This window comes from Neoarthrinium moseri (assembly GCF_022829205.1).
Source record: "Neoarthrinium moseri strain CBS 164.80 chromosome Unknown scaffold35_Wmoseri_CBS_16480, whole genome shotgun sequence".
In the NCBI taxonomy this organism is placed as follows: domain Eukaryota; kingdom Fungi; phylum Ascomycota; class Sordariomycetes; order Amphisphaeriales; family Apiosporaceae; genus Neoarthrinium; species Neoarthrinium moseri.
The window spans coordinates 308,748-328,825 of NW_026055149.1; the positions used below are offsets into that span (position 1 = coordinate 308,748).

At 52.2% G+C, this 20,078-nt stretch overlaps 9 protein-coding genes across 9 annotated transcripts; 5 read left to right on the forward strand and 4 right to left on the reverse strand.

The window, feature by feature from the left end:
* Positions 1-145: 145 nt before the first annotated feature.
* Positions 146-2,815, reverse strand: JN550_008434 (uncharacterized protein; the record flags this gene model as incomplete). The annotated part of the gene is made up of 5 exons (XM_049320394.1): positions 146-1,126; positions 1,182-1,433; positions 1,481-2,183; positions 2,339-2,382; positions 2,429-2,815. The coding sequence occupies 5 exons, from the start codon at positions 2,813-2,815 to the stop codon at positions 146-148; spliced, it is 2,367 nt and encodes a 788-aa protein (XP_049169656.1).
* Positions 2,816-3,413: 598 nt separating this feature from the next.
* On the forward strand, positions 3,414-4,323 carry JN550_008435 (uncharacterized protein; the record flags this gene model as incomplete). Its single annotated transcript, XM_049320395.1, has 2 exons — positions 3,414-3,863; positions 3,913-4,323. The coding sequence occupies 2 exons, from the start codon at positions 3,414-3,416 to the stop codon at positions 4,321-4,323; spliced, it is 861 nt and encodes a 286-aa protein (XP_049169657.1).
* Positions 4,324-4,454: 131 nt separating this feature from the next.
* On the reverse strand, positions 4,455-5,865 carry JN550_008436 (uncharacterized protein; the record flags this gene model as incomplete). Its single annotated transcript, XM_049320396.1, has 5 exons — positions 4,455-4,664; positions 4,721-5,189; positions 5,272-5,431; positions 5,493-5,620; positions 5,681-5,865. 5 exons carry the CDS (start codon positions 5,863-5,865, stop codon positions 4,455-4,457), a joined length of 1,152 nt encoding a protein of 383 aa, XP_049169658.1.
* Positions 5,866-6,511: 646 nt separating this feature from the next.
* On the forward strand, positions 6,512-8,931 carry JN550_008437 (uncharacterized protein; the record flags this gene model as incomplete). Its single annotated transcript, XM_049320398.1, has 6 exons — positions 6,512-6,690; positions 6,754-6,863; positions 6,920-7,314; positions 7,365-7,961; positions 8,013-8,199; positions 8,252-8,931. 6 exons carry the CDS (start codon positions 6,512-6,514, stop codon positions 8,929-8,931), a joined length of 2,148 nt encoding a protein of 715 aa, XP_049169659.1.
* A 530-nt stretch (positions 8,932-9,461) lies between these two features.
* On the forward strand, positions 9,462-11,121 carry JN550_008438 (uncharacterized protein; the record flags this gene model as incomplete). Its single annotated transcript, XM_049320399.1, has 3 exons — positions 9,462-9,926; positions 9,981-10,353; positions 10,409-11,121. The coding sequence occupies 3 exons, from the start codon at positions 9,462-9,464 to the stop codon at positions 11,119-11,121; spliced, it is 1,551 nt and encodes a 516-aa protein (XP_049169660.1).
* A 104-nt stretch (positions 11,122-11,225) lies between these two features.
* Positions 11,226-13,338, reverse strand: JN550_008439 (uncharacterized protein; the record flags this gene model as incomplete). The annotated part of the gene is made up of 6 exons (XM_049320400.1): positions 11,226-11,884; positions 11,942-12,299; positions 12,347-12,856; positions 12,914-13,074; positions 13,145-13,211; positions 13,267-13,338. The coding sequence occupies 6 exons, from the start codon at positions 13,336-13,338 to the stop codon at positions 11,226-11,228; spliced, it is 1,827 nt and encodes a 608-aa protein (XP_049169661.1).
* A 679-nt stretch (positions 13,339-14,017) lies between these two features.
* JN550_008440 (uncharacterized protein) lies at positions 14,018-15,915 on the forward strand (the record flags this gene model as incomplete). Its single annotated transcript, XM_049320401.1, has 5 exons — positions 14,018-14,027; positions 14,081-15,175; positions 15,223-15,357; positions 15,410-15,598; positions 15,668-15,915. 5 exons carry the CDS (start codon positions 14,018-14,020, stop codon positions 15,913-15,915), a joined length of 1,677 nt encoding a protein of 558 aa, XP_049169662.1.
* Positions 15,916-16,145: 230 nt separating this feature from the next.
* JN550_008441 (uncharacterized protein) lies at positions 16,146-17,025 on the reverse strand (the record flags this gene model as incomplete). The annotated part of the gene is made up of 2 exons (XM_049320402.1): positions 16,146-16,685; positions 16,741-17,025. The coding sequence occupies 2 exons, from the start codon at positions 17,023-17,025 to the stop codon at positions 16,146-16,148; spliced, it is 825 nt and encodes a 274-aa protein (XP_049169663.1).
* Positions 17,026-19,364: 2,339 nt separating this feature from the next.
* JN550_008442 (uncharacterized protein) lies at positions 19,365-19,925 on the forward strand (the record flags this gene model as incomplete). The annotated part of the gene is made up of 1 exon (XM_049320403.1): positions 19,365-19,925. One exon carries the CDS (start codon positions 19,365-19,367, stop codon positions 19,923-19,925), a length of 561 nt encoding a protein of 186 aa, XP_049169664.1.
* Between the last annotated feature and the right edge of the window lie 153 nt (positions 19,926-20,078).

Consider the following 20,078-nt stretch of genomic DNA (forward strand, 5'->3'; position numbering starts at 1 on the left):
TTCGACTGCAATATCATTCACATCGGGCAGTGTAGCCAGTCCCAAAACACGGACTTTGTTTCAAGCAGCGTCCGAATCTTGACATATTACAATGAACAACGATAGATTACACGAAGTAATGAGACTTGATTCATAAGCTTGTGCTTTACAGCATGTCCATAAAGTACTGTGAAAAGTCATCCGCGCTTCCATTTGGGAGATAAGAAGCACTCTGGTTGTGTAAGCTGGACGTTAATGGATCTTCGTGTTCGTTGGAGTTTGCGATGTCCATGTATCCGCGCCCAAATGTATCAAACACGCCAATGAGATCATCTCCCATGCGGTTCATATCAGGTACCGCTGTGTCAAAAGTGTTGCCGATCCCAGCGACTGGCCAGCTTCCCATATGATAGATGTCCTGAGCACTCCTTACTTGTTGAGGAACGGCAGGATGAGTGGCGACGGTTGCCCTGCTCGGTGATTGGTGTCCTGTTGATGGCTGCGATCCGTCATTCATGATGCCTAACGTCTTGAGCCGTGAAACTAAGCCGCGAAGACTGCTCCACAACCTGCGTCCCTGGAGACTCAGACGAGAGAATCCCCTGACGAGATCAATGGCAGCGAAGAAGTCTCGGCGACAGGTGTTGGCAAATTGAGAAGGTGCATGGCACACAGCGAGAAGCATGATTGAGATCGCATTGATCAAGAAGAAATTGTAAGCGACTTGTTGCCGTGCGTATATGTCGCTGCTGCTGTGCAGGTTGACTATAGCCCTGACCGAGTCTTGCGATACCTTTACCACCAAGAGGGCATCCGTAACATCTTTGGTTATTGATGCAGTAGAGAGAACATGGTGGCGGTGTATCAAACATCGAATGTAGTTCCCCCGTAGATAGAGCAGTGTCCGCATGGTCAGGAGCTGACTCTGTGAATAAGAGCTCGACAGATACGATGATGCTCCCGAATCGTCACAACGAAAGCCTTCGGGTATACTGGAAAACCAGGTGTTGATCATGGTCTCCAGCGAAGCCTCAGTGTCTGGCGACATGGTATCACTTGGAGAACCGTATTGTGGTATCGCCTCCCATACTTTCGAACATAACTTCCCATAAGCCACGAGGCATCGGAAGTAGGGGTAATCAAGTGGCTACGCGGGTTCGAAGTTAAATAAGACGTGCCGACACTGAGATGGCTGGACTTACTGGTTCTGGAAGATAGGGATCCATATCACGATCGACTAGGACAAAGGACAGACCAGTCCCGAAACTCCACCTCCTATCGAGAACATAGATGCACCAAAACAAGTGAATGGCTTGAGATCTTTGCTCAGGGCCCGTATAGTTCTCCTGAAGACTGCGTCGACGATGTAGTCCCATTTCGAGAACCATACGGCCTGCTATACCGATGCTTCGATATGCAAGTAACTCCTCATCGCATTGAAAATGATATATACTCTGTTCAACTTAGCTACGATTCACGATACTGTAACAGAGGTACTCACCATGATTGCGAATATTTGAGCTTCTTGTAGGTCGACATCTGAAGGTGAGGTAATGCGAAGCGCGTCGTCTTCGAAAGAACTGAGAAGTTGGCTTCCAATATCGCTCTTCCCACGGTTTTCTAGCACTAAAGCCGTCGCAAGAATAACTTTCACCAAGTGAATGTCCTTCTGCGAAGGTCTCCCGTCGAACTTCATCGTAACCTCTTCCTTGAATCGCCGAATCATAGCGGGTGCTCGGGCACGCAGATCTGAAGTATCGATGATGGGATACATTGATTCGATCTCATCTTGGAACACATCTAGAAGTCGAAGCACGGTGGGTAGAGGTATCCGCAGCAGGGGATCTTGAGTAGACGGGCTTGGGTCGATTTGATCCTGTGGGAAAGCCTCAGGCGAGCTCGCTCTATCTGAGCTACCAGCGTCCGAAACATCGTGTATGGCCGAGAGTGTTGCTTTGGCTACGCTCAGACCGAATGCTGGTCGCGTAGTTCCGAGAAATTGGGGCTCTTTTCGATCTTTCAGGCCATTCGACACGATCGACACCTGTTCGTGTGAGCCCATGGAGGCTCGATCAGGTGTTATGCCGCTTTCTGCAGCTACATTTAGCAATGAGGGCCTTTGATCCTGTGATACCAGACCGGCAAGCCGTGCTACTTGTTGTCGCAGATCGGCCACATCCCTCTCCAATCTTCCGACACGCGACCTAAATCCTCATCAGCATACATATAGATCTCATACACAGCTCAATGACTCTGACTGACTCATCTACCGGTAGTTCCGTCGGAAGGTCCAACGCCTCCTCGCCAGCAAAGCTGCACGGGACCTCACCGGCTGCACACCTGTTACATATCTGCGCACCCGAATCCTTGATGCATTTCAATTTGCGTCGTTTGCATTGGTCGCTGCTGATGTCAGACACGTTAGGAATACTGTGACGGATACACATACCAAGCAGCAGCCGCGTATTTGGCTCTCTTCGCGCGCGTCGGTGGACCATTGTCCGTCTGTATCCCTGATTTCCGCCGGCGATGGGACACCGTATCCACGCTTGACGCTAAGTGCGAGCCTCGGTTCCCACTTGATATATTCGTATCCATCTACGGGCCCTTTGATTTGTGGTTTGACTCTGAAGACACTCGAAACAGTCTCATCGCGGGAAAAAGGCGTGATTTGAACCCGCTGAAACTTGGGGGTTCTCCGGCTACATAGCGTGCAATTGAGTGCCGACCATGCCCCAACTGGCAAGATCCTCCCCCAAAAGAGTGCCACCTTCAGGTAGCTAGCTTCTGGCTGTCGAGCCAGGCTGGCCAACACCGCGTCCCTGGCGAAAAGCATTCATCAATGTGTACAAAGCAGAGGCCGTATCTATGTATGCCCTCAGATATTGCGTTACTAATTTAGGGACCAGCCTCTGCCTCTGTACTAATGGCGTGGCGTACCTCGTGGGGATAAGACTCTCTGGAGCTTTGACAGCTTACAGGAGTTCAGAGCGTGGTGCAAGTCCCATGTATAGCATTACTCAAAAGTTGGCATTCGACGAGGGTTGGAGCATATGCAATGGCACACAATGGATCGTCCATATTTACGCACTCCATACAAGCCTGCCTCTGTTGAAGAGGCTTGCTTGGCCCAAACTGCCGGGAATACGATTCCGGCCCACTCCGGCTTCTTGGACACCCCGCGTTCCGAACTATTTGAGAACGACTGCCCAATTGAGGGAATAAAGCAGCCATTTGCCTCGACATATGGAACCGTTTTCCGGACGTCGTGCCACTATATAAGCCCCCAATACCGTCGTAGGACTTATTGCAGGCTAACAGGGGTGCTTGCACATGGATGAGCTGTTTTCAGAGCCAGATCGAACACTAGCGAGTTGCGAAATATCGAGTGTATACCCCACTAATCGCACGGATATAAGACAGACTTCAAGACTATGGCTGCCAATGCAAAGGTCGGGATCATCACTGGCGGGGCCTCGGGAATCGGTCTCGAAGTCGCCAAGTTTCTCGCCGAGAAGGGCTGGATATTGCATCTCTTCGATCTGAACGAGGAGGCGGGCGAAAAAGTGACCAAGTCTATCGCAAACTCACACTTTTACCCAGTCGACGTCACAAAGTGGGAGTCTCTGTCGCTAGCCTTTGACAAGGCTTTCAATGTCTCAGGCCATATTGACTTCGTTTTCGCAAACGCAGGCATTGTAGAGCGTCATAACTTCTATGCCAAGGTAGACCAGCGACCGCCACCAGAACCCAACCTGTTGAGTGTAGACATCAACTACAAGAGCGTGGTTAGCACGGCCTACTTGGCTCAGCAGTACTTCCGATCGAGCCCGCATGAGGGAAAGGGGGCAGTCTTGGTAATGACTGCTAGTTGTGGCGCTTTTGTAAGTCATGTATAGAATTGGCAAGGACCAAGACACTAACTCACTACAGTACCCCTCCCAGTTTTGTCCTCTGTATTCGGGAGCAAAAGCAGGAGTAGTCAACTTCATGCGGTCCATTGCTTTTCCATATCATCACTACGACGGTGTTCGAACATATGCCATTTGTCCTGGCAGCGTCCGCACAGGGATACTCAATGCTGAGGAGTGGAAGCTCTGGCCAGAACACTACTTCACAGACATCTCAAAGGTCTCCTCTACAGTCGAGATGTTGATCGAAGGCGGCGATATGGAAGATTCTTGGGGAAAGAAGGTGCCAGCAAGTGCAAATTATGGTCTAGCAGTAGAGATTTATCGGGGTGAGATATATTTCAGAGACCAAGTTGACTATTGTGACGAGGTCATGAAGGAGATGATGGAAAAAGGCAACTTGGAATACCAAGTTGCGAACTTCAGAGAGTAGCTTGGGCTGTCGACCAAGGTCCTCCGGGGGATTTCCGGGTTTCCACCAACAAGTCAGCCATAGCTCCACAACTGACAATTAGGTATACTAATGATACATCCAAGGTTGATTATTTATTGCCACTGATTATATCATGAAACGATCTCAGCATCTACATTGTCCACTATTTGAACCTTGATGCTTCCCTTCGAAAGATCTGAGCACAGATTCATAGCTTCAAGAGCATCTTCCAGCGGGTACTCGTGCGTGACCAACTTCTTCAGGTCCAAAATGCCGCCACTCAAGCAGTTAATACCCGCGGGCCATGTGTCGCGGTATCGATTGATGAATCTAAGGTCAATCTGGTGCGTGTTGGTCAATCCTGCCGTGATGATAATCGGTAAGAGTCTTGACTTACCTCAGCCAGTGAGATGTGCATGAATGGTAGGTTGTTCATCACTGGCCTACCGACTCCAATTACACAGACAACACCACCTCTTCTCACAGCGAATGTTCCGAGTATTATACTGCTCTCCACTCCAGTGCATTCCAACACTGTTGACGGCGCTGAGTACTCAGTGTTGCCGTATAGAAGTCTGACAGCCTGTGCGTTCTCTTCTGAAGATAAAGTGCGGTCGACTTGGTACGTGATGCACCCTGGGACGAAGTCTCTCGCAAATGCCAGTCGCTTCGGCTCAAGATCTGTGATGACGATCGGGTGTGCACCGGATGCTCTCGCCGCAGCAAGCGCAATTAATCCAATTGGTCCAGCTCCGCAGATGAGGGCCGGCTTTCCAAGACTCAGTCCACCAGTTTTCACGCCGTGAAGCACTACACTTAAGGGCTCAAGCAGAGCGGCCTCGGCCCAGGTGATGTTGTCTGGGAGCCTGGTTGAGACTTGATGTCAGCAAAAGGTTTCGAAGTCAAACATCACCCATCATTTATCACCAACTGGAAAAATCCACGTACTTGTAGAGCCACTTCGCAGGATGCACCTTATATCGCTGAACCGTACCAGCGTATGGGTAAACGCCTGCAAATGCGACATCTTCGCAAAGGTTGTATCTACCTTCGCGACATAGGAAGCACTTTTCGCAGGGCACACCGGGCTCTACTGCAACCCTGTCGCCTATACATGTCCTCGAATCAGTGATCAACTCCTAGGGTTCGGTTTGACTGCCCTGACATACCTGGCTTCAAGTCTGTCACGCCCTCGCCACACTTCAACACTACACCGGCCCCCTCGTGTCCGAGAATACAATCACCTTCGACAACCAATGACCCGATTCTTCCCGCTTTCCAAAAGTGAATATCGGATCTGGAAGATGTGTAGCATTAGCTCATAGACATGGTGTCGCGTGTGTTATATACCACTGACCCGCAGATACCGGTCGCCTTGATGTGCAACAGAACGTCGCCGGGGCCTGGCTCCTCGACAGGTGCCTCGACCATCTTGATCTGATGGTCGGCGGTCACCTGCAGGGAAGGATTCGGGTGTGACGTCTTGACATTGTGCTTTCCACTCACGCCGTTGATGCCGTTCGTGGTGACCGGAACCGTCATCGTGATCGTGTTCGTCTCAGGTCGCTAGCAGTCGCTGTGTATGCTAAGTGGTTGGCGAACCGGCCTGAGCTAGCGCTTGGAGTTGCAAAGACCGTCGAAGACTGCGGAGGAGCGGAAAGCAAAAGAGCACAAAGCACTGCTGTTCCTTGGGCCCAATCGGCAGTTAAGACGAACGCATTGACGGCACTTGGGGAACCACCATAGTACTTCAGAACTGCAGATTCGGGGGCTTGCGGACTACTGACGGCCTCATTTGCGACTTTCATCCAGATGGAGAAAGCCTTACCACCAATTACTGGTGGTAAGTACTTCCTATTTGGGAACGACCCCTGAAAAGGCCGTTGGCAGTGGGTAACCCCGCGATATAGCCTCCCCCCACCACCATGCTCTAGGTTGCGCTAGCGCTTGTGATGACCTTTTCGAGATGGCTTCGTCGTGGAATAAACATTTGGAGCCATTGGGGTTTGCCTCGTATGAAATCATTGCCGCCGGCAGGTCGAAGCGCTATTCACATATCAGCGGCGACGACCAGAATTATCGTTCTTGAGTTACTGCAGATATCCCGATCCAGTCTTGATCTTTGTCTTCTCCTAAAGTGTCCTACCTACGCCATCGCTTTCAAACGACTTGGACCATAGAAGACGACATGGCTCCAGGACTCTTAAACGAAGAACACAACCCATCGGGAATTCCAGTTTCGAAGAAAAATGTAGTCAGCACGAGAGAGCTGGTCGAGTCTGAGAAAGGCTCGCACGACATTGTCCTCAAGTCATTTCGATTACTGATTGCAGACTTATGTCAACAATTCGGGGGAGGGCACCCTGGGTGAGTCGAATCAATTCCGAGACGGTTGTCGTGTCTAGCGGAAGACTGACGGTGTTGTTGTAGCGGTGCCATAGGAATGGCTGCTATCGGCATAGCTCTTTGGAAATACGTTATGCGATACGCACCACACTCCCCCGATTACTTCAACCGTGATAGATTTGTGCTTTCGAACGGTGAGCGGACAGAGATAGCCCATTGAAACGATGGACCGGTATGCTAAGATAGGCAGGCCACTGCTGCCTTTTCCAATACGCTTTTCTACACCTCACAGGCTACAAAGCCATGACTTTTGACCAGCTGAAGTCTTATCACTCTGAGCGATACGACGCAATTTGCCCTGGACATCCTGAGATCGAGCATGAAGGCATTGAAGTGACGACGGGCCCACTTGGTCAGGGTATCGCCAACGCGGTCGGCCTCGCCATGGCAACTAAGCACCTCGCGGCAACTTTCAACAGACCTGGCTATGATGTTGTGTCAAATCACACATGGTGTATGATCGGTGATGCTTGTCTTCAAGAAGGTGTAGGATTGGAAGCCATTTCCCTGGCGGGTCATTTGCAGCTGAACAACCTTACCGTCATCTACGACAATAACCAGGTGACATGCGACGGCTCAGTAGATGTCAGTAATGTTTTCTCAATGCGCCGACATCCATACTAACCTGCTCATAGTTGGTTAACACCGAAAACATTAACGACAAGATGAAGGCCACTGGCTGGAACGTCATCGACATCAAGGACGGCTGTTTCGACATTGCCGGTATCACAGATGCTCTGGAGCAGTCCAAAAAGTCCGATAAGCCCACCTTCATCAACGTCCGCACCATTATCGGTTTGGGTAGCAAGGTGCAGGGACTCGCAGATGCCCACGGTGCTGCATTCGGTGTAGAAGATGTTGCGAACATGAAGCGTGCCTATGGCTTCAACCCAGACGACCACTTCGCTCTAGGCCAGCCTGTCCGCGACTTTTTTGACGGTCTTCCCGCGAGGGGAAACCAGTATGTCAAGGCTTGGGAGACCCTGGTGGGCGACTATGCCAAGGAGTATCCTGATCTGGCAGCACGGTTCCAAAAGAGGGTCAAGGGTGAACTGACCGGATGGGAAGAGCTTATCCCCAAGTCGTTCACCGACAAGCCCACTGCTTCGCGAGCGTCGTCCGGCTTGGTTTTCAACCCTGTGGCTGAGAAGATCGACAGCTTCATGGTCGGCACAGCAGACCTGTCTCCCTCAGTCAACATGATATGGCCGGGCAAGGAAGACTTCCAGAACGTAAGTCCAACTCCGATGCTCCATGAGATCATTGCCTAACGATATCAATAGCCCAACATAAAAACCACATGTGGTATCAACGGGACATATGCTGGAAGATACATCCACTACGGTGTCCGCGAGCACGTCATGTGTGCAGTTTCAAACGGCCTCGCCGCCTTCAACCCCGGCACAATTATTCCTGTGACCTCGTCGTTCTTCATGTTCTACTTGTACGCAGCACCTGCTGTGAGAATGGGTAAGCATAACACCACCGAACTGAGCAAACTGCAGTTCTGACAGGGTATCAGGCGCTCTCCAGCATCTACAGGTAATCCACGCCGCCACACACGACTCTATTGGCATGGGCGAGGACGGACCCACGCACCAGCCAATCGAGAACGCCGCATACTTCCGCGCGCTGCCGAACCTCTTATACATTCGACCGGGTGACAGCGAAGAGACCGCCGGTGCATGGATTGCGGCCATCAAGGCCAAGGGCACCCCTTCCCTCATCTCTACTAGCCGACACAAGCTGCCCCAGCTGAAGAATACAAAGAGAGAAGGAGTCCTCAAGGGTGCATACGTCCTTGAGGAGAACGACAAGGCTACGCTCACCTTGATCGGCGTCGGTGCCGAGCTGTCTCACGCTGTCGGCGTGGCTGAGAAGCTCAAGCAAAAAGGCATCGAGGCCAGAGTGGTCAGTATGCCGTGCCAGAGGCTCTTCGAGCAACAGTCGCGTGAGTACAAGCGCGACGTCTTGAGACGGCATCGCATGCCCTCGGTTGTCATCGAGCCGTACGCGCCGAACGGATGGGAGAGATACGCCGACGCTGCAGCGTGTATGACGAGGTTTGGGCACAGTCTTCCCGGAACATCGGCTTACAAGTACTTCGGATTTGACGTCGACACGCTGACAACCAAGGTCACCGGATATTTGGACCAACTCGAGGCTGATGAGCTGTTGCGACATGAGTTTGTTGAGATTTAACTGGAGACCTGCTGCGAAAATCGCGGGCTGGTGCACAAGACCGGGGGGGCGTTTAGGTCAATGAAAATTCACGTTTTAGAGTATTAATGAAGCATATAGTCTTAAATCATATAACCTCAGTTTCACCTTCACTGATTGTCTGGTCAATTATCCCTTCCTGTGTGATCTGAATCTGGAATCGAAATAAAGTCACTCGTATGTTCGATGCGATTACGAACCCGCTCACTTCGGTACAGCGTAAAGATACTCATCAGCGACTTGAGCAACCAGCTCTTTGAATGCATAGCGTGCACACCACAGCACTGTAGCGTCACTAAACCCAGGATCCCCACCTCAGCGTAGCTTGAACTGCACCGAACCCCGCGCAGGCAGCACTAGAAATTGGGTCCGTCTCCAGTACGCAACCGCATCCCACGCATTCGGTAGGCCTTCTTGTGAATGTCGTTGATGGACCAGCACTCCACGAGGGCGGGAAACACAATGTGAGCAACAGGGGGCATTTAGTATGTGTTCGAATGAAGACCATCACAATGGAGGAATCCACCAATGCCCCCCACGAGCTCCCCCAGTTCAGCACAGGACTGGATTTCATGCAGCTTGACGCCGACAACTTCTGGCCCGTGGCGGCCTCGGGGGCACTGACGGGGTCCACGGACCACAGCTTCTCGCCGTTCCTTGCCGCCGCAGGGCTCCCGGCCGGGACGGCGTCGGGGGTGTCCCCGGATGCGTCGTCGCCCTCGATGACCTGGCGGCCGGACGAGTTTATGCTCAGCCAGGACTACCAGGCGTATCGCGAGGAGCTCAGGTCCCTGATCTTCAACACGGCCCAGTCTGCCGCTCCCACCCGCGAGGGCAGCCCGGCCGCTGATGAAGTTAACCTCACCGATGAGCTTCATCTGGGCGATCTGCAGAGTCGTCGGGAGTCGGCGAAAATCTTGTCGGTCGGAAAGAGAGTCCTCTACCTCCGGAACTACGTTGATCAAGTCGCACCTTGGGTAAGCAATGCCCCCTGGAGGTTTCTATCAGCAGTGGTACTGATTGACTTGCAGCTGGATATGTTTGACGGGGATCGCGTCTTTGGGATGCAGATCTCATCTCTTGCCCAAACTTCGCCTCCATTGCTGTATGCGATTTTAGCTCTTTCTGCGCGGCAAATGGAGTGCAAGGAGAAACGCAGGAACTCCTTCGATAGCCTAGAGCTATATCAGGAAGCGATCAAGTTACTCGCACCTCTCCTCACGGATCGCGACGTTAAGCTCATCCCCATATGCGTTATCCTGTGTTGTTTGGAGATGATGTCGGCCAGTGCCCAAGATTGGCGCCGTCATCTAGAAGGGTGTGCAGCTCTCTTCAGCACGTTTGGAGTCCATGGTTTCAGCGGCGGAATGCTGCAAGCTGTTTTCTGGTGTTATACGAGAATGGGTATGCGTCAACTTACTCTATTATACATAATCTTATGCTAACTCTGGGATCATAGATGTCTGTGGAGCTCTCATCTCGGATGGAACTCAAAGCACGTTACTTCATCCGTCCAAGTGGCTTCCTGCGGGCACAGAAACTCACGAAGCCCGCGCAATCTTCAGGGCTTCCCAGAACCCAGATATGCACGCGAACTATGCCGTGTGGCTGTGTGCGAAAGCGTGCGAGCTCATCGCGGATCGAACTCGCTATGTGGAGCTCGGTGAGCAGAATGGGTGCACAGGAGAAGCTTTCAGCAACCGATGGGTTGTCCTATGGGATGAGCTCCAGAGCTGGCTTAGCAGCCGACCGAAGGAGTTTCACCCGGTCAAGACGGTGGACACGAAACCCTTCCCGCACATCCTTTACGTCCACTGGGCGGCGATTTCATCGAATCAGTTGCACCATACGGCTTGCATTTTGATGCTGAGCTCTATGCCCAAGCCCCTGAAGCTCACGATGAATTTGGGCACCACGGGCTCGACACTGTGGCATGCCAAGCGGATATGCGGGATCACGCTTGCTAATCCACACCAAGGTTGCATCAACAACGCCATCCAGCCTCTTTGGCTTGCTGGTAGACTGCTGAGCCACCGCTCAGAGCACGATATTGTTGTCAAACTAATCTGGAACATCGAGGCAACGACTGGTTGGGGCTCGTGTTGGAGAATACCGGATCTGGAGTCTGCTTGGGGTTACAAAGTAAAAAAATACGGTATGCTAAGACAATAATACTCACCAACGAATAACGCATACTTTGAGGCTTTGCAATGACCATCTTGTAAAACTTCACGGGGAATAGCTACAGTAGAGATACACAATCGCTGACCAAGAAGTCATACCCCCCATTCCATTTTCAGTATATTGCGAACAGAATCCAATTTCCAGGCTGTCAAGTTTTCCACCTTGTCTATCCCAGCAAGTAGAGCGCGGTGTTGCGCCTCATGTGTCATGGTTCTAGCTGACACAAGCAGGGATGCGACCAGGCTCGTGTCCCAACACTCTCGACGATCATTATTCAGAGCTATCCCACATATACGTCGAGCATGCCAGAGTGTTGACATGGTGGATGACCGATGTCTACTGGGCAGGATGACTGTTCTTGGCTTGTGCCGTAATAAGAGAAACATGGCGGTGTGGTATAGTTGGTTCCCAAACACAGCCGCGCCGCTTGTAAAGAGAATGACAGGGAAGCCGTCGTCGGCGTTGTCGATTTCGACCATGGACATAAACTCTTGAGGGCGATTGGTGAACCAGGTGTTCAAGTCGTCTACAAGAGACCTCCAATTCCTGACCATATCGCCAGAAGGACCTAGCCGATCTGAGGTCTCGCCCCAGCAGAAATTCATGACGCGGATGCAAAGGATGAGCGGCGCATGTGCACACTGGAAGACTTGCTTGGCGAGCTCGGTCCGATGCCAGTGGGAGGGCAGTACTCCAGGCATACGCACAGGGATCGGGACCGGCGTTTCATGCATCAATCCTCTGCTCACAACTTTCAGAATCGTCAGCTAGACTGTATGGTAACCATTCGATCCCTAAGAAAACTGACCTAGTCTAATAAGGACATAATAAGAAGCAACTGGGACGGGGGATGCCAAGGTCGATCCAATATCTTGGTGTGCCGTCCTCAGTATGTTGTGTATATCCAGACCGTCGTTCAGGCCAAAATCCCCGTTGAAAATACCCCCAGCTCGGCTGAGACTCATGCACAAAAGTCTCTCTTCAGGGTCTGTATTGCTTTCATTGAAGCGCGCCAAGCCACTGGGGATGTGTGTTCTACCATCTTTCGAAGATGCACCCGTAAATGCTGCGGAGAGGGCGAGGATGTTCTGAAGAACAGGGCCCGACTCTGTGGCTAGGCAAGGAACAGCCATGCCAAACGTCTGGCCAAGGTCGCATATATCGAGCTAGAAATGTTTAGGGCCACAGCCTAGCAATGATGATATGCACTTACCCATGGGGCCAACTCATATCGGTACGTTTTCAGAAGGCTGAAGGTCAGGATATCAGGAATACCATGATCTGGTGGGTTGATATTGACAGGTATGTCATGTGAAGAGCCCCCAGCGTTCACAGAATTATCCTCGATGTGGGCCGGGATTTCGGCCTGTATGAGTGGTATGGATGCGACGGAACTGCGACGGAGGTTGCTATCCACAAAAGCAGTCGCATGCTCATTTCCAAGTGAAAGAAGAGCATCAAGTGCGATTTGATCACCGCCACTAGTTACAGGGGAGCTGAGTATGCTAGAATTCCAGCCGCCAAAAGTGGTGGGTGCCTGCTGTTCATCGTGAAGTTGGTCATGGCCGCCTACAGGGCTACTATGTCGACGCCCATTTGATGTCTCAATGGCCGCCTTGGGCACAGATGATTCACCACGGCTTGGTAGTGAGGACTGCTGGCCGGCTGGATCCGAAGCATCGTGCTCCTGATGCGAATCCTTGTTCGAAGGTTCATCCACAAACTGACAACAAGTTCAGCGGCACAGTTACATGACTCTAGGGATAGTCTATTAACTCACTTGCACCTTCCGGTAGCTGGGAGCGGCAGCGTTCTCCTTCACGGGCGGTGCTGGCTCGTTAACTGTGAATGCATTTTTGTCCAGGAACGACAGCCTCGTGCCGTATTGACAATCGAAGCCACCGGATATACATCGCTGACAGCGAGGCTTTCCCTCGTCACCTATTTCGCTGAGTCAGGAAACTTCAGACACCAGGCAATGAACAGTACGAAGCGGCCGCAAGGGACGTACATTTTCTCCGTCGGACCCGGCACTTCAGACAGCCGGTGCGGACCCTCTTGGCCGGCTGCGAAGCCATCTACAACTCGGTGTCATAGCGGTCGGTCACGATAAACTGCAGCGCAAGGCCTTACTCTCCGGAGCGGGTACAGAGGGTTTGACGACCTTGGAAACTTGAAGCGACTGGCCGGGCTACGGCAAAACATCGTCAAGACTTCAGGCGGACTCGACTTTCCTGCCTCCCCCGCAAAAGTCTGTGTGCCCTCGTGGACATTCTCCGTGGGGATGCTCAAGCGTGTCAGTTTAGCCGCATGGGGCAAGACTTAGCACTAGCCGACAAGCCTCATCATCGTCGCAGCCCATGACAGGTGGTCTAGATTCATCGAGAGGGGTTTCGATGGGGCTTGGCCAATGTCGTCCTAACGAGACGTCCCCTGCATTCAATAGATCACCGAGGGCCGTCAAAGCCAAACCCGAAAGTTCGGTTCGCAGATGGCTATCAGTACTTCAGACAGAGCCATATTATTTCCGGAACCCGTGGGACAAGCCTGCAGCCGCGGGACACTCTCCGCGGCGCTTCCGATTACCCTTTTGGGAAACTGGGGAATTGTTGGCTCAGTGGGCGTTTTGGCGCAACCTCGCTCTTCGTCGTCAACATGGGCTCGTTCGTTGTGATCGCGGTCCAAGGAAGCAGAGCCAAGGGGACTTGGCTGGGCGCGAAACAGTAGATATGGCCGACGCCGTTCACGATGTCGGATTCCAGGAGGTCTTGCGGCCATTTGGCCCGTAACGCTTTCAAAGCTATTCAGCCTAACTTGGGAACCCTAGGTTAAGATACCTGCTGTGACTATACAATAGCCAGCTGCGAAACAGGTCTTCCCAATCATGTCGCTCGGTATGCAATCATCTGACCCGTGACTTCTTTCCTGCTAACCAAAATGCTTGTAGGGAAGCATTTCATCAACGGTGTAATCGATCCGGTCGAAAGGGCACTCCATAGCCATCTGTACGGAAGGCCAGACCTTAGGTTCATACCTTCATCGAAAGTGCTATACCGCCAACCGAAGGATGACGAGAGCAAAGTGTTGCTCCTGTCCGGTGGCGGATCAGGGCACGAACCTGCGTATGCTGGATACCTAGGCGATGGCATGCTGGACATTGCTGTGGCCGGCAACATCTTCGCATCGCCGTCCGCGTCGCAGGTCGGCGCAGGCCTGCGTGCGGTTGATTCGCCCAAGGGAACACTCATGTTGGTAAAGAATTATACCGGAGACAAGCTCAACTTTGGCCTTGCTGCCGAAAAGGCGAAGGCAGATGGACGTTTAGTGAACGTGGTCTTCATCAATGAAGACGTCTCCGTGGAGGGCAACTCCCTTGTCGGCCAGCGCGGTTTATCCGGGATCGTATTCGTGCTGAAAATCGCCGGTGCTCTCGCTGCGACGGGCGCAGACCTATCCGCAGTTACTCAAGTGGCGCAAAAAGCAGCAGATCAGATGGCCACTGCCGCTGCGAGTCTGGACCGATGCAGCGTGCCGAACAGGGGTAAACAGGAATGTCTCCCCTTCGACGAGATGGAATATGGAATGGGCATCCACAACGAGCCGGGCGTCACTCGCGAGAAGCTCCAGGCTTTTGAAGACACAATCCAGGGCGTGGTGGCCATGGTGCTGAAGACCCGACCGGGAGCCTGGAGTCCGTCGGCAACCCAAGAAATCGCGCTCATGGTGAACAACCTTGGAGGCCTCAGTGTCTTGGAGATGAGTGTGATCACGGACGAGGTTCTTCACCAGTTGTCGCGAACGGGGATCCATATCAGCCGTTGTATTTCGGGGACTTTTTTGACTTCACTGGATGGGCCTGGGTTCTCCATTACTCTTCTCGGCCTCGACGAGGAGCTAAAAAAGCATCTTGATGCTCCAACGTCGGCGGCCGCGTGGCCTAAGGAGATCGGCCTAGTGGACGTCACAGCTGTGGCGTCGCAGGTTGTATTAACGGCTGAGAAGAGAACAGAGCCAGCGACGTGCAATAATTCGGGTACTTTACGTGAGTCTCGTACAGAAGCAATACGTTCTTATCACTAACTTGGCCAGTCGATGTGACCACTATAAAGCAAACTATCGCTTCAATCGCGACGACGACGAGGGAGGACGAGCCACTTATTACCCAGTACGATACCATTGCAGGTGACGGTGATTGTGGGGAGACACTGATAAACGGAGTCAATGGTACGCATTCACGGTCGAAATACCAAGCAGCCGGGCTGACGTGAACTTGTAGCATTCCTAGAAGAAACCAGAGATCTCAATGGTGGTAGAATCGCCCCTAGTGAGCTGTTCCGCAGGGCTGCCATCGCCGCAGAGAAAGGCATGGGCGGCACCTCGGGGGCGATTTATGCCATCTTCCTCAACGCCGCTGCGAACTCGCTCAGCAGCCGCGAGAAGGCAGCAACTGCCACCGAAAGCGTTGGTTCGTTGATAAGCTCATCTCTCACAGATGCGTTGACAGAGTTATGCAAATACACACTTGCGCGCAAAGGACATAGGACACTGATGGATGCACTTATCCCGTTCGTCGAGGTTCTCAGCACCTCGGGTTTTGACGCTGCGCGCGAAGAGGCGGAGAAGGGCGCAGATGCTACCCAGAAGATGGCTGCCGCCATGGGCCGAGCCAGCTACGTTGGCCAAGACGTGTTCGACGAGAGGGGCGGTATCCCGGACCCTGGTGCCTTAGGGGTGGTTAGCATCCTGAAAGGAATCAGTCTGGTACTTGGCAGCAACTCGTAACGTTGTGGATATCGAAGGCCAAGAAGAAAGAGACAGCCAGCGACGACCAAGCATATTGCGCAATGTATCATTAATATTTAATGTAAGCTCTGGGGTATCTCATCTATCTTCTGAATCATAATCTGCCTCGTGCGTTCTAACGCGCGGCAACCGCATCACATCAACAGCGCCTTTCCCTTCAACAATGTCTACACCGTACAGGCCATGAGCATGGACTGATCTGTCGCTGATCATGACGAAGCCTTTGGGCAGGCCTGAGGGGCTATTGGCTCCAAAAACGCTGTGGCATAATTCCACCCAAATACACCCGTCCATGTTTGGGGTGTTGTGAAGGGCTCAAGAAGACCAGTGACTGTTCCTGTTACCGGCTGGGGCTCGAAAGGTGGCGCTGTCAGCGACGTGTTGAACAGCAGCTGATAATTATCGCATACGGATGAGTTCGCAAACACCACTTGATTTGTGATATTCTTGATGAATTCAATAGGATACGGCGGTTCACGCGCACAGGGTGTGCTTGCAACCGTCAAGAACTTGCTCACGCCGTCTACCTGTTCGACGCTGGTAGCGCTGAAATAGTTGCCGCCGTTTCCATCGGACCGGTAGCCGTCGTTTGGAGGGTCCAAGTCGGCAGGATAAACCTTGATTCCGTATCCTGCCGCACCGCTTATGGCTCCTTGATTGGAGGCGGTCATGAGCACAGTGTCCTGCAGACGATAGGGAGTATGTCCGTCGCCGCTGAGGTCTAGGAAGGGAAACTCAAATGCAGCTCGCTGATGAACTGGTCAGTCGCGAGAGAGCTGCAGGGTTGCTGAGGCAGCCACTCACAGTGAAGTCCGGTATTGAAAGATTGTAAGCCGGCAATTGGATATCGTGGTCGTGCTTGGCTGAAACCATCATCGGATACATGCCTGCGGGAAAGGACGGAAGCAGTGACCGAAAGGACTGCTCCAAGATGGCGTAACCTCCGGGAATCAGTTGACGCGCGAGCTCGAGGGCTATGGGAACTATCATAGTGGTTCCATTAAGAGTTCCGCTGACAAGGTCTGGATATTGCGCGGCGATGGGGTTTGGTTGATCTAAGCTGGCGGAGGCCGACTGCGCCGAAGACATTGTGACCAAGGCCATTGCCAACAGCAGCATGGCTACCGCAGAGCACGGTACGATTGCGTACGCCGTCATCCTGGATCTCAGGTACGAAGTCAGAGGGGAGTTTGGAGAAGTGGTCTCGTCTCTCGAGAGCCGGAACTGACAAGCTGAGGTCGTATCTTTATGTTGCTTATGTTTGCGCACAGAGGCACGGGCCATAATCAAACTGTTCGCCTGGCTACGAGCTTGGATCTCCGGCGGCTGCCTGCAGGGTGGAGCACCTCTGATGGAATCAGTCCTGACTAAACTCGATGAGGCCGAGAAAGCTGTGTCACTAAATCCCGATCTGCAACGATCCTTCCTGAGTCTCACGCCCCATGAAGAAGACAGTGCCACATGGGAGATACGTCGTTGATTGGTGCAAGAGAGATGGGAGCGAGAAGAACGACCCGAGTTCAGTCGGTTGACTTAAGTACCCGTGAAACAAAACACCTAGGCTAGGCTCTTTGTCTCCACAACCTACAGTTTTCACATTCCGGGGCAATCTGAAGTCGGTTGCTCGGAGTGGTGAGTGGTCGAACGTTTTGTAGATCGCGGATTCGGGTGGTCACCCATGAGAAGCTATTTCCGCAGTACAAGAGTACGGGACGGGGGGACAGGGGTCCTGTTACCGGGTCTTGAGACTCAAGCAACTTCAACAAGCACCACCAAACTCCCGGCTTGGCAGTTTTCGTGGCTCAGGTGGCAGCGCCTAACTACACATTCACGGCTCAAAGACCTGCACACGGAAATAGTACACGCAGCGGGTAGTAGTCAATACATAGTACCGAAGCATTCTCATCGTTCATCAAGCAATCGTTTTTATCGATCCGTGTCGGCCTTGTCATTGATATGCTGGTGATCTCAGCCCTTACCCCCAGTAGCAGCTCTGCCCCTGACGAAATAGGTAAACTAGCGGGCCTGGCTGCTGGTGCATCATGTTCACTATCGACGGTGCCTCCAATGGGTGCATGGATCCCCAGGTTTGCACACATCATGGCGGGCAGCTTTACGCGACGAGCCTCTCACGATCCAGCTTGCCAATGGCCAGACGGTCAGCTGTTCCCCCGGTACTGCTGGTTACCGATCCCATGGATGCCAATTGAAACGGGATGTCATGTTTCCGGCCGACCCATATGCGGCTAATCCCAGCCCTGGCCAACGCCATGCGATGAAACGCATCCATTCGTCGCAAGGGGCGGCCGTCTTTTGACTCTGTACCTGTCGCCGAGACTGGAGCGCGGTCCTTCGGTACTACCGTGCCCCCGGATGTGCGACTTCCCGTGTTAGCGCCCCACAATCAGACACCGGATGACAGCGCCGGTCGTGGTCAGAATATCGCGCGGTCAGCCATCAAGCCTTCCAATATGACCGGATTTGGCTGGTCACAGAATGAAATACCTGTGATGATGGGTCAGAGACCGAACAAAAGCCAGCACCCGAGTTTCGTCGTGATTGCCAGCGGCGTACTAACTTCAGGTGCACAAACATCCGAAGAATCCAGAGAGGCACAGCACAAGCTTAGCGCACCCTAGCCATTCCCTCTGCTGTCGCTACCTCCTGTCTATTGCACTCACATCAGGTCCTGAACAATGAAAAATAACCGAAACTAGTAGAGGTCCCATCGACTTCGTTTCCAGCGATAGCATACGGCATGGGGTAAACCCCCAAGTTAGACCAGCAATGGGCCGAATCACAGAGACGGAGTCGAAAATAAAAATAAAAATAAAAATGACAGGCTTACCCAGCATGTAGTCCTCGTAGGTAACTGGATAGCAATTTTGGTACTTGGGTAATCATTTAAGACTCTCTCTGCAAGCTCCATAGAATAATACTCATGGGCGACTCGTTCCCAAATGAGTGTCCAAAGTCTTGCTTCTGCTTCTTCAATAGGTACTGTGACTTGATATAATATCCAACGTCTGTTATCTCACATCTGACAACGTCCTTGGTAACGGCCGGCGTGCATGCTCCTCAAAATTGTTGGAAAGGCGACTAACCAATTATGAAATGAGTTGATTGTATACCCAAGAGGTTAACATAAAGGACAAAAACTAAGAAACTTGGCAGCTGACCGTGATCTAATCTCAGTTGACTTGTGCACAGGAAAAAGACCATTCTACCACAATGTCCGTTTTCAGAGCATACACAAAGCCGAATGTGACATCTTTGTACTCTGCATCACGACCAACTCCTCTCAATTAGTGCTACATATCATGGAGGGGCCCTGGATCAAGCGCTGTATCTTCCATCGCAAACATACCAGTACATGATTAAAACAAAGCCAAATCACCATCACTCCCCTATCACCCAAAATAAGCATAATGCAGGTCACTGTTTCTCTTTTGGCCGCCATTGCAGGGCTTTCTACGGCACTCCCCGAAGGAGTCGTCATTCCTGCAGGTTCGATACTCAATGGTCCGGCTTGGGTAGACCAGACATACGGCAGTGGTCTCGGGGCCGGCGGCAATGTATGTGGCGACACCCGCGACGTGGTCAATCGTGCGGACGAGGACGCGGCGCCTTTGGCCCCGGACTGCATGGAGGTCCTCAACAAGGTGAAAGATGAACCGAAACTCGTCTTCCATGCTGAGCGAGATGAGTGGGATGAGAAAACCCAGGCCGTGGGATTCTATCCATTGATAACTGTGGGGACCTGCTCCTTCACCATCCGGCCCACCGAGTGGGACCCTGCACGGTATAATTACTTCGTGGGCTACCAAGACGTTGCCGATATCCTGCACGACTTGATCAACAAGTTTCAGATCAAGAAGGGGGATAACTATCGCTTCGGAGCGAGCGGCATTATGCCATGTACGGATCGTATCAAGCAGCAGAGAGACTACACGCTAGAGTTCAAGGTCTGGAATCCAACTAAAGGCTAGGGACGAGCAGGTATTCCGTTGGGTATTCCGTTGGGTATTCCAGGGGTATAGTCATCTCATAATGCTCAAATATATATGATAAGACTGATGTTGTAGTAGGAAAGTGAAGCCAGATACTGTGCAAAGCTATTGTATTGAGTAGAATTTGATCTG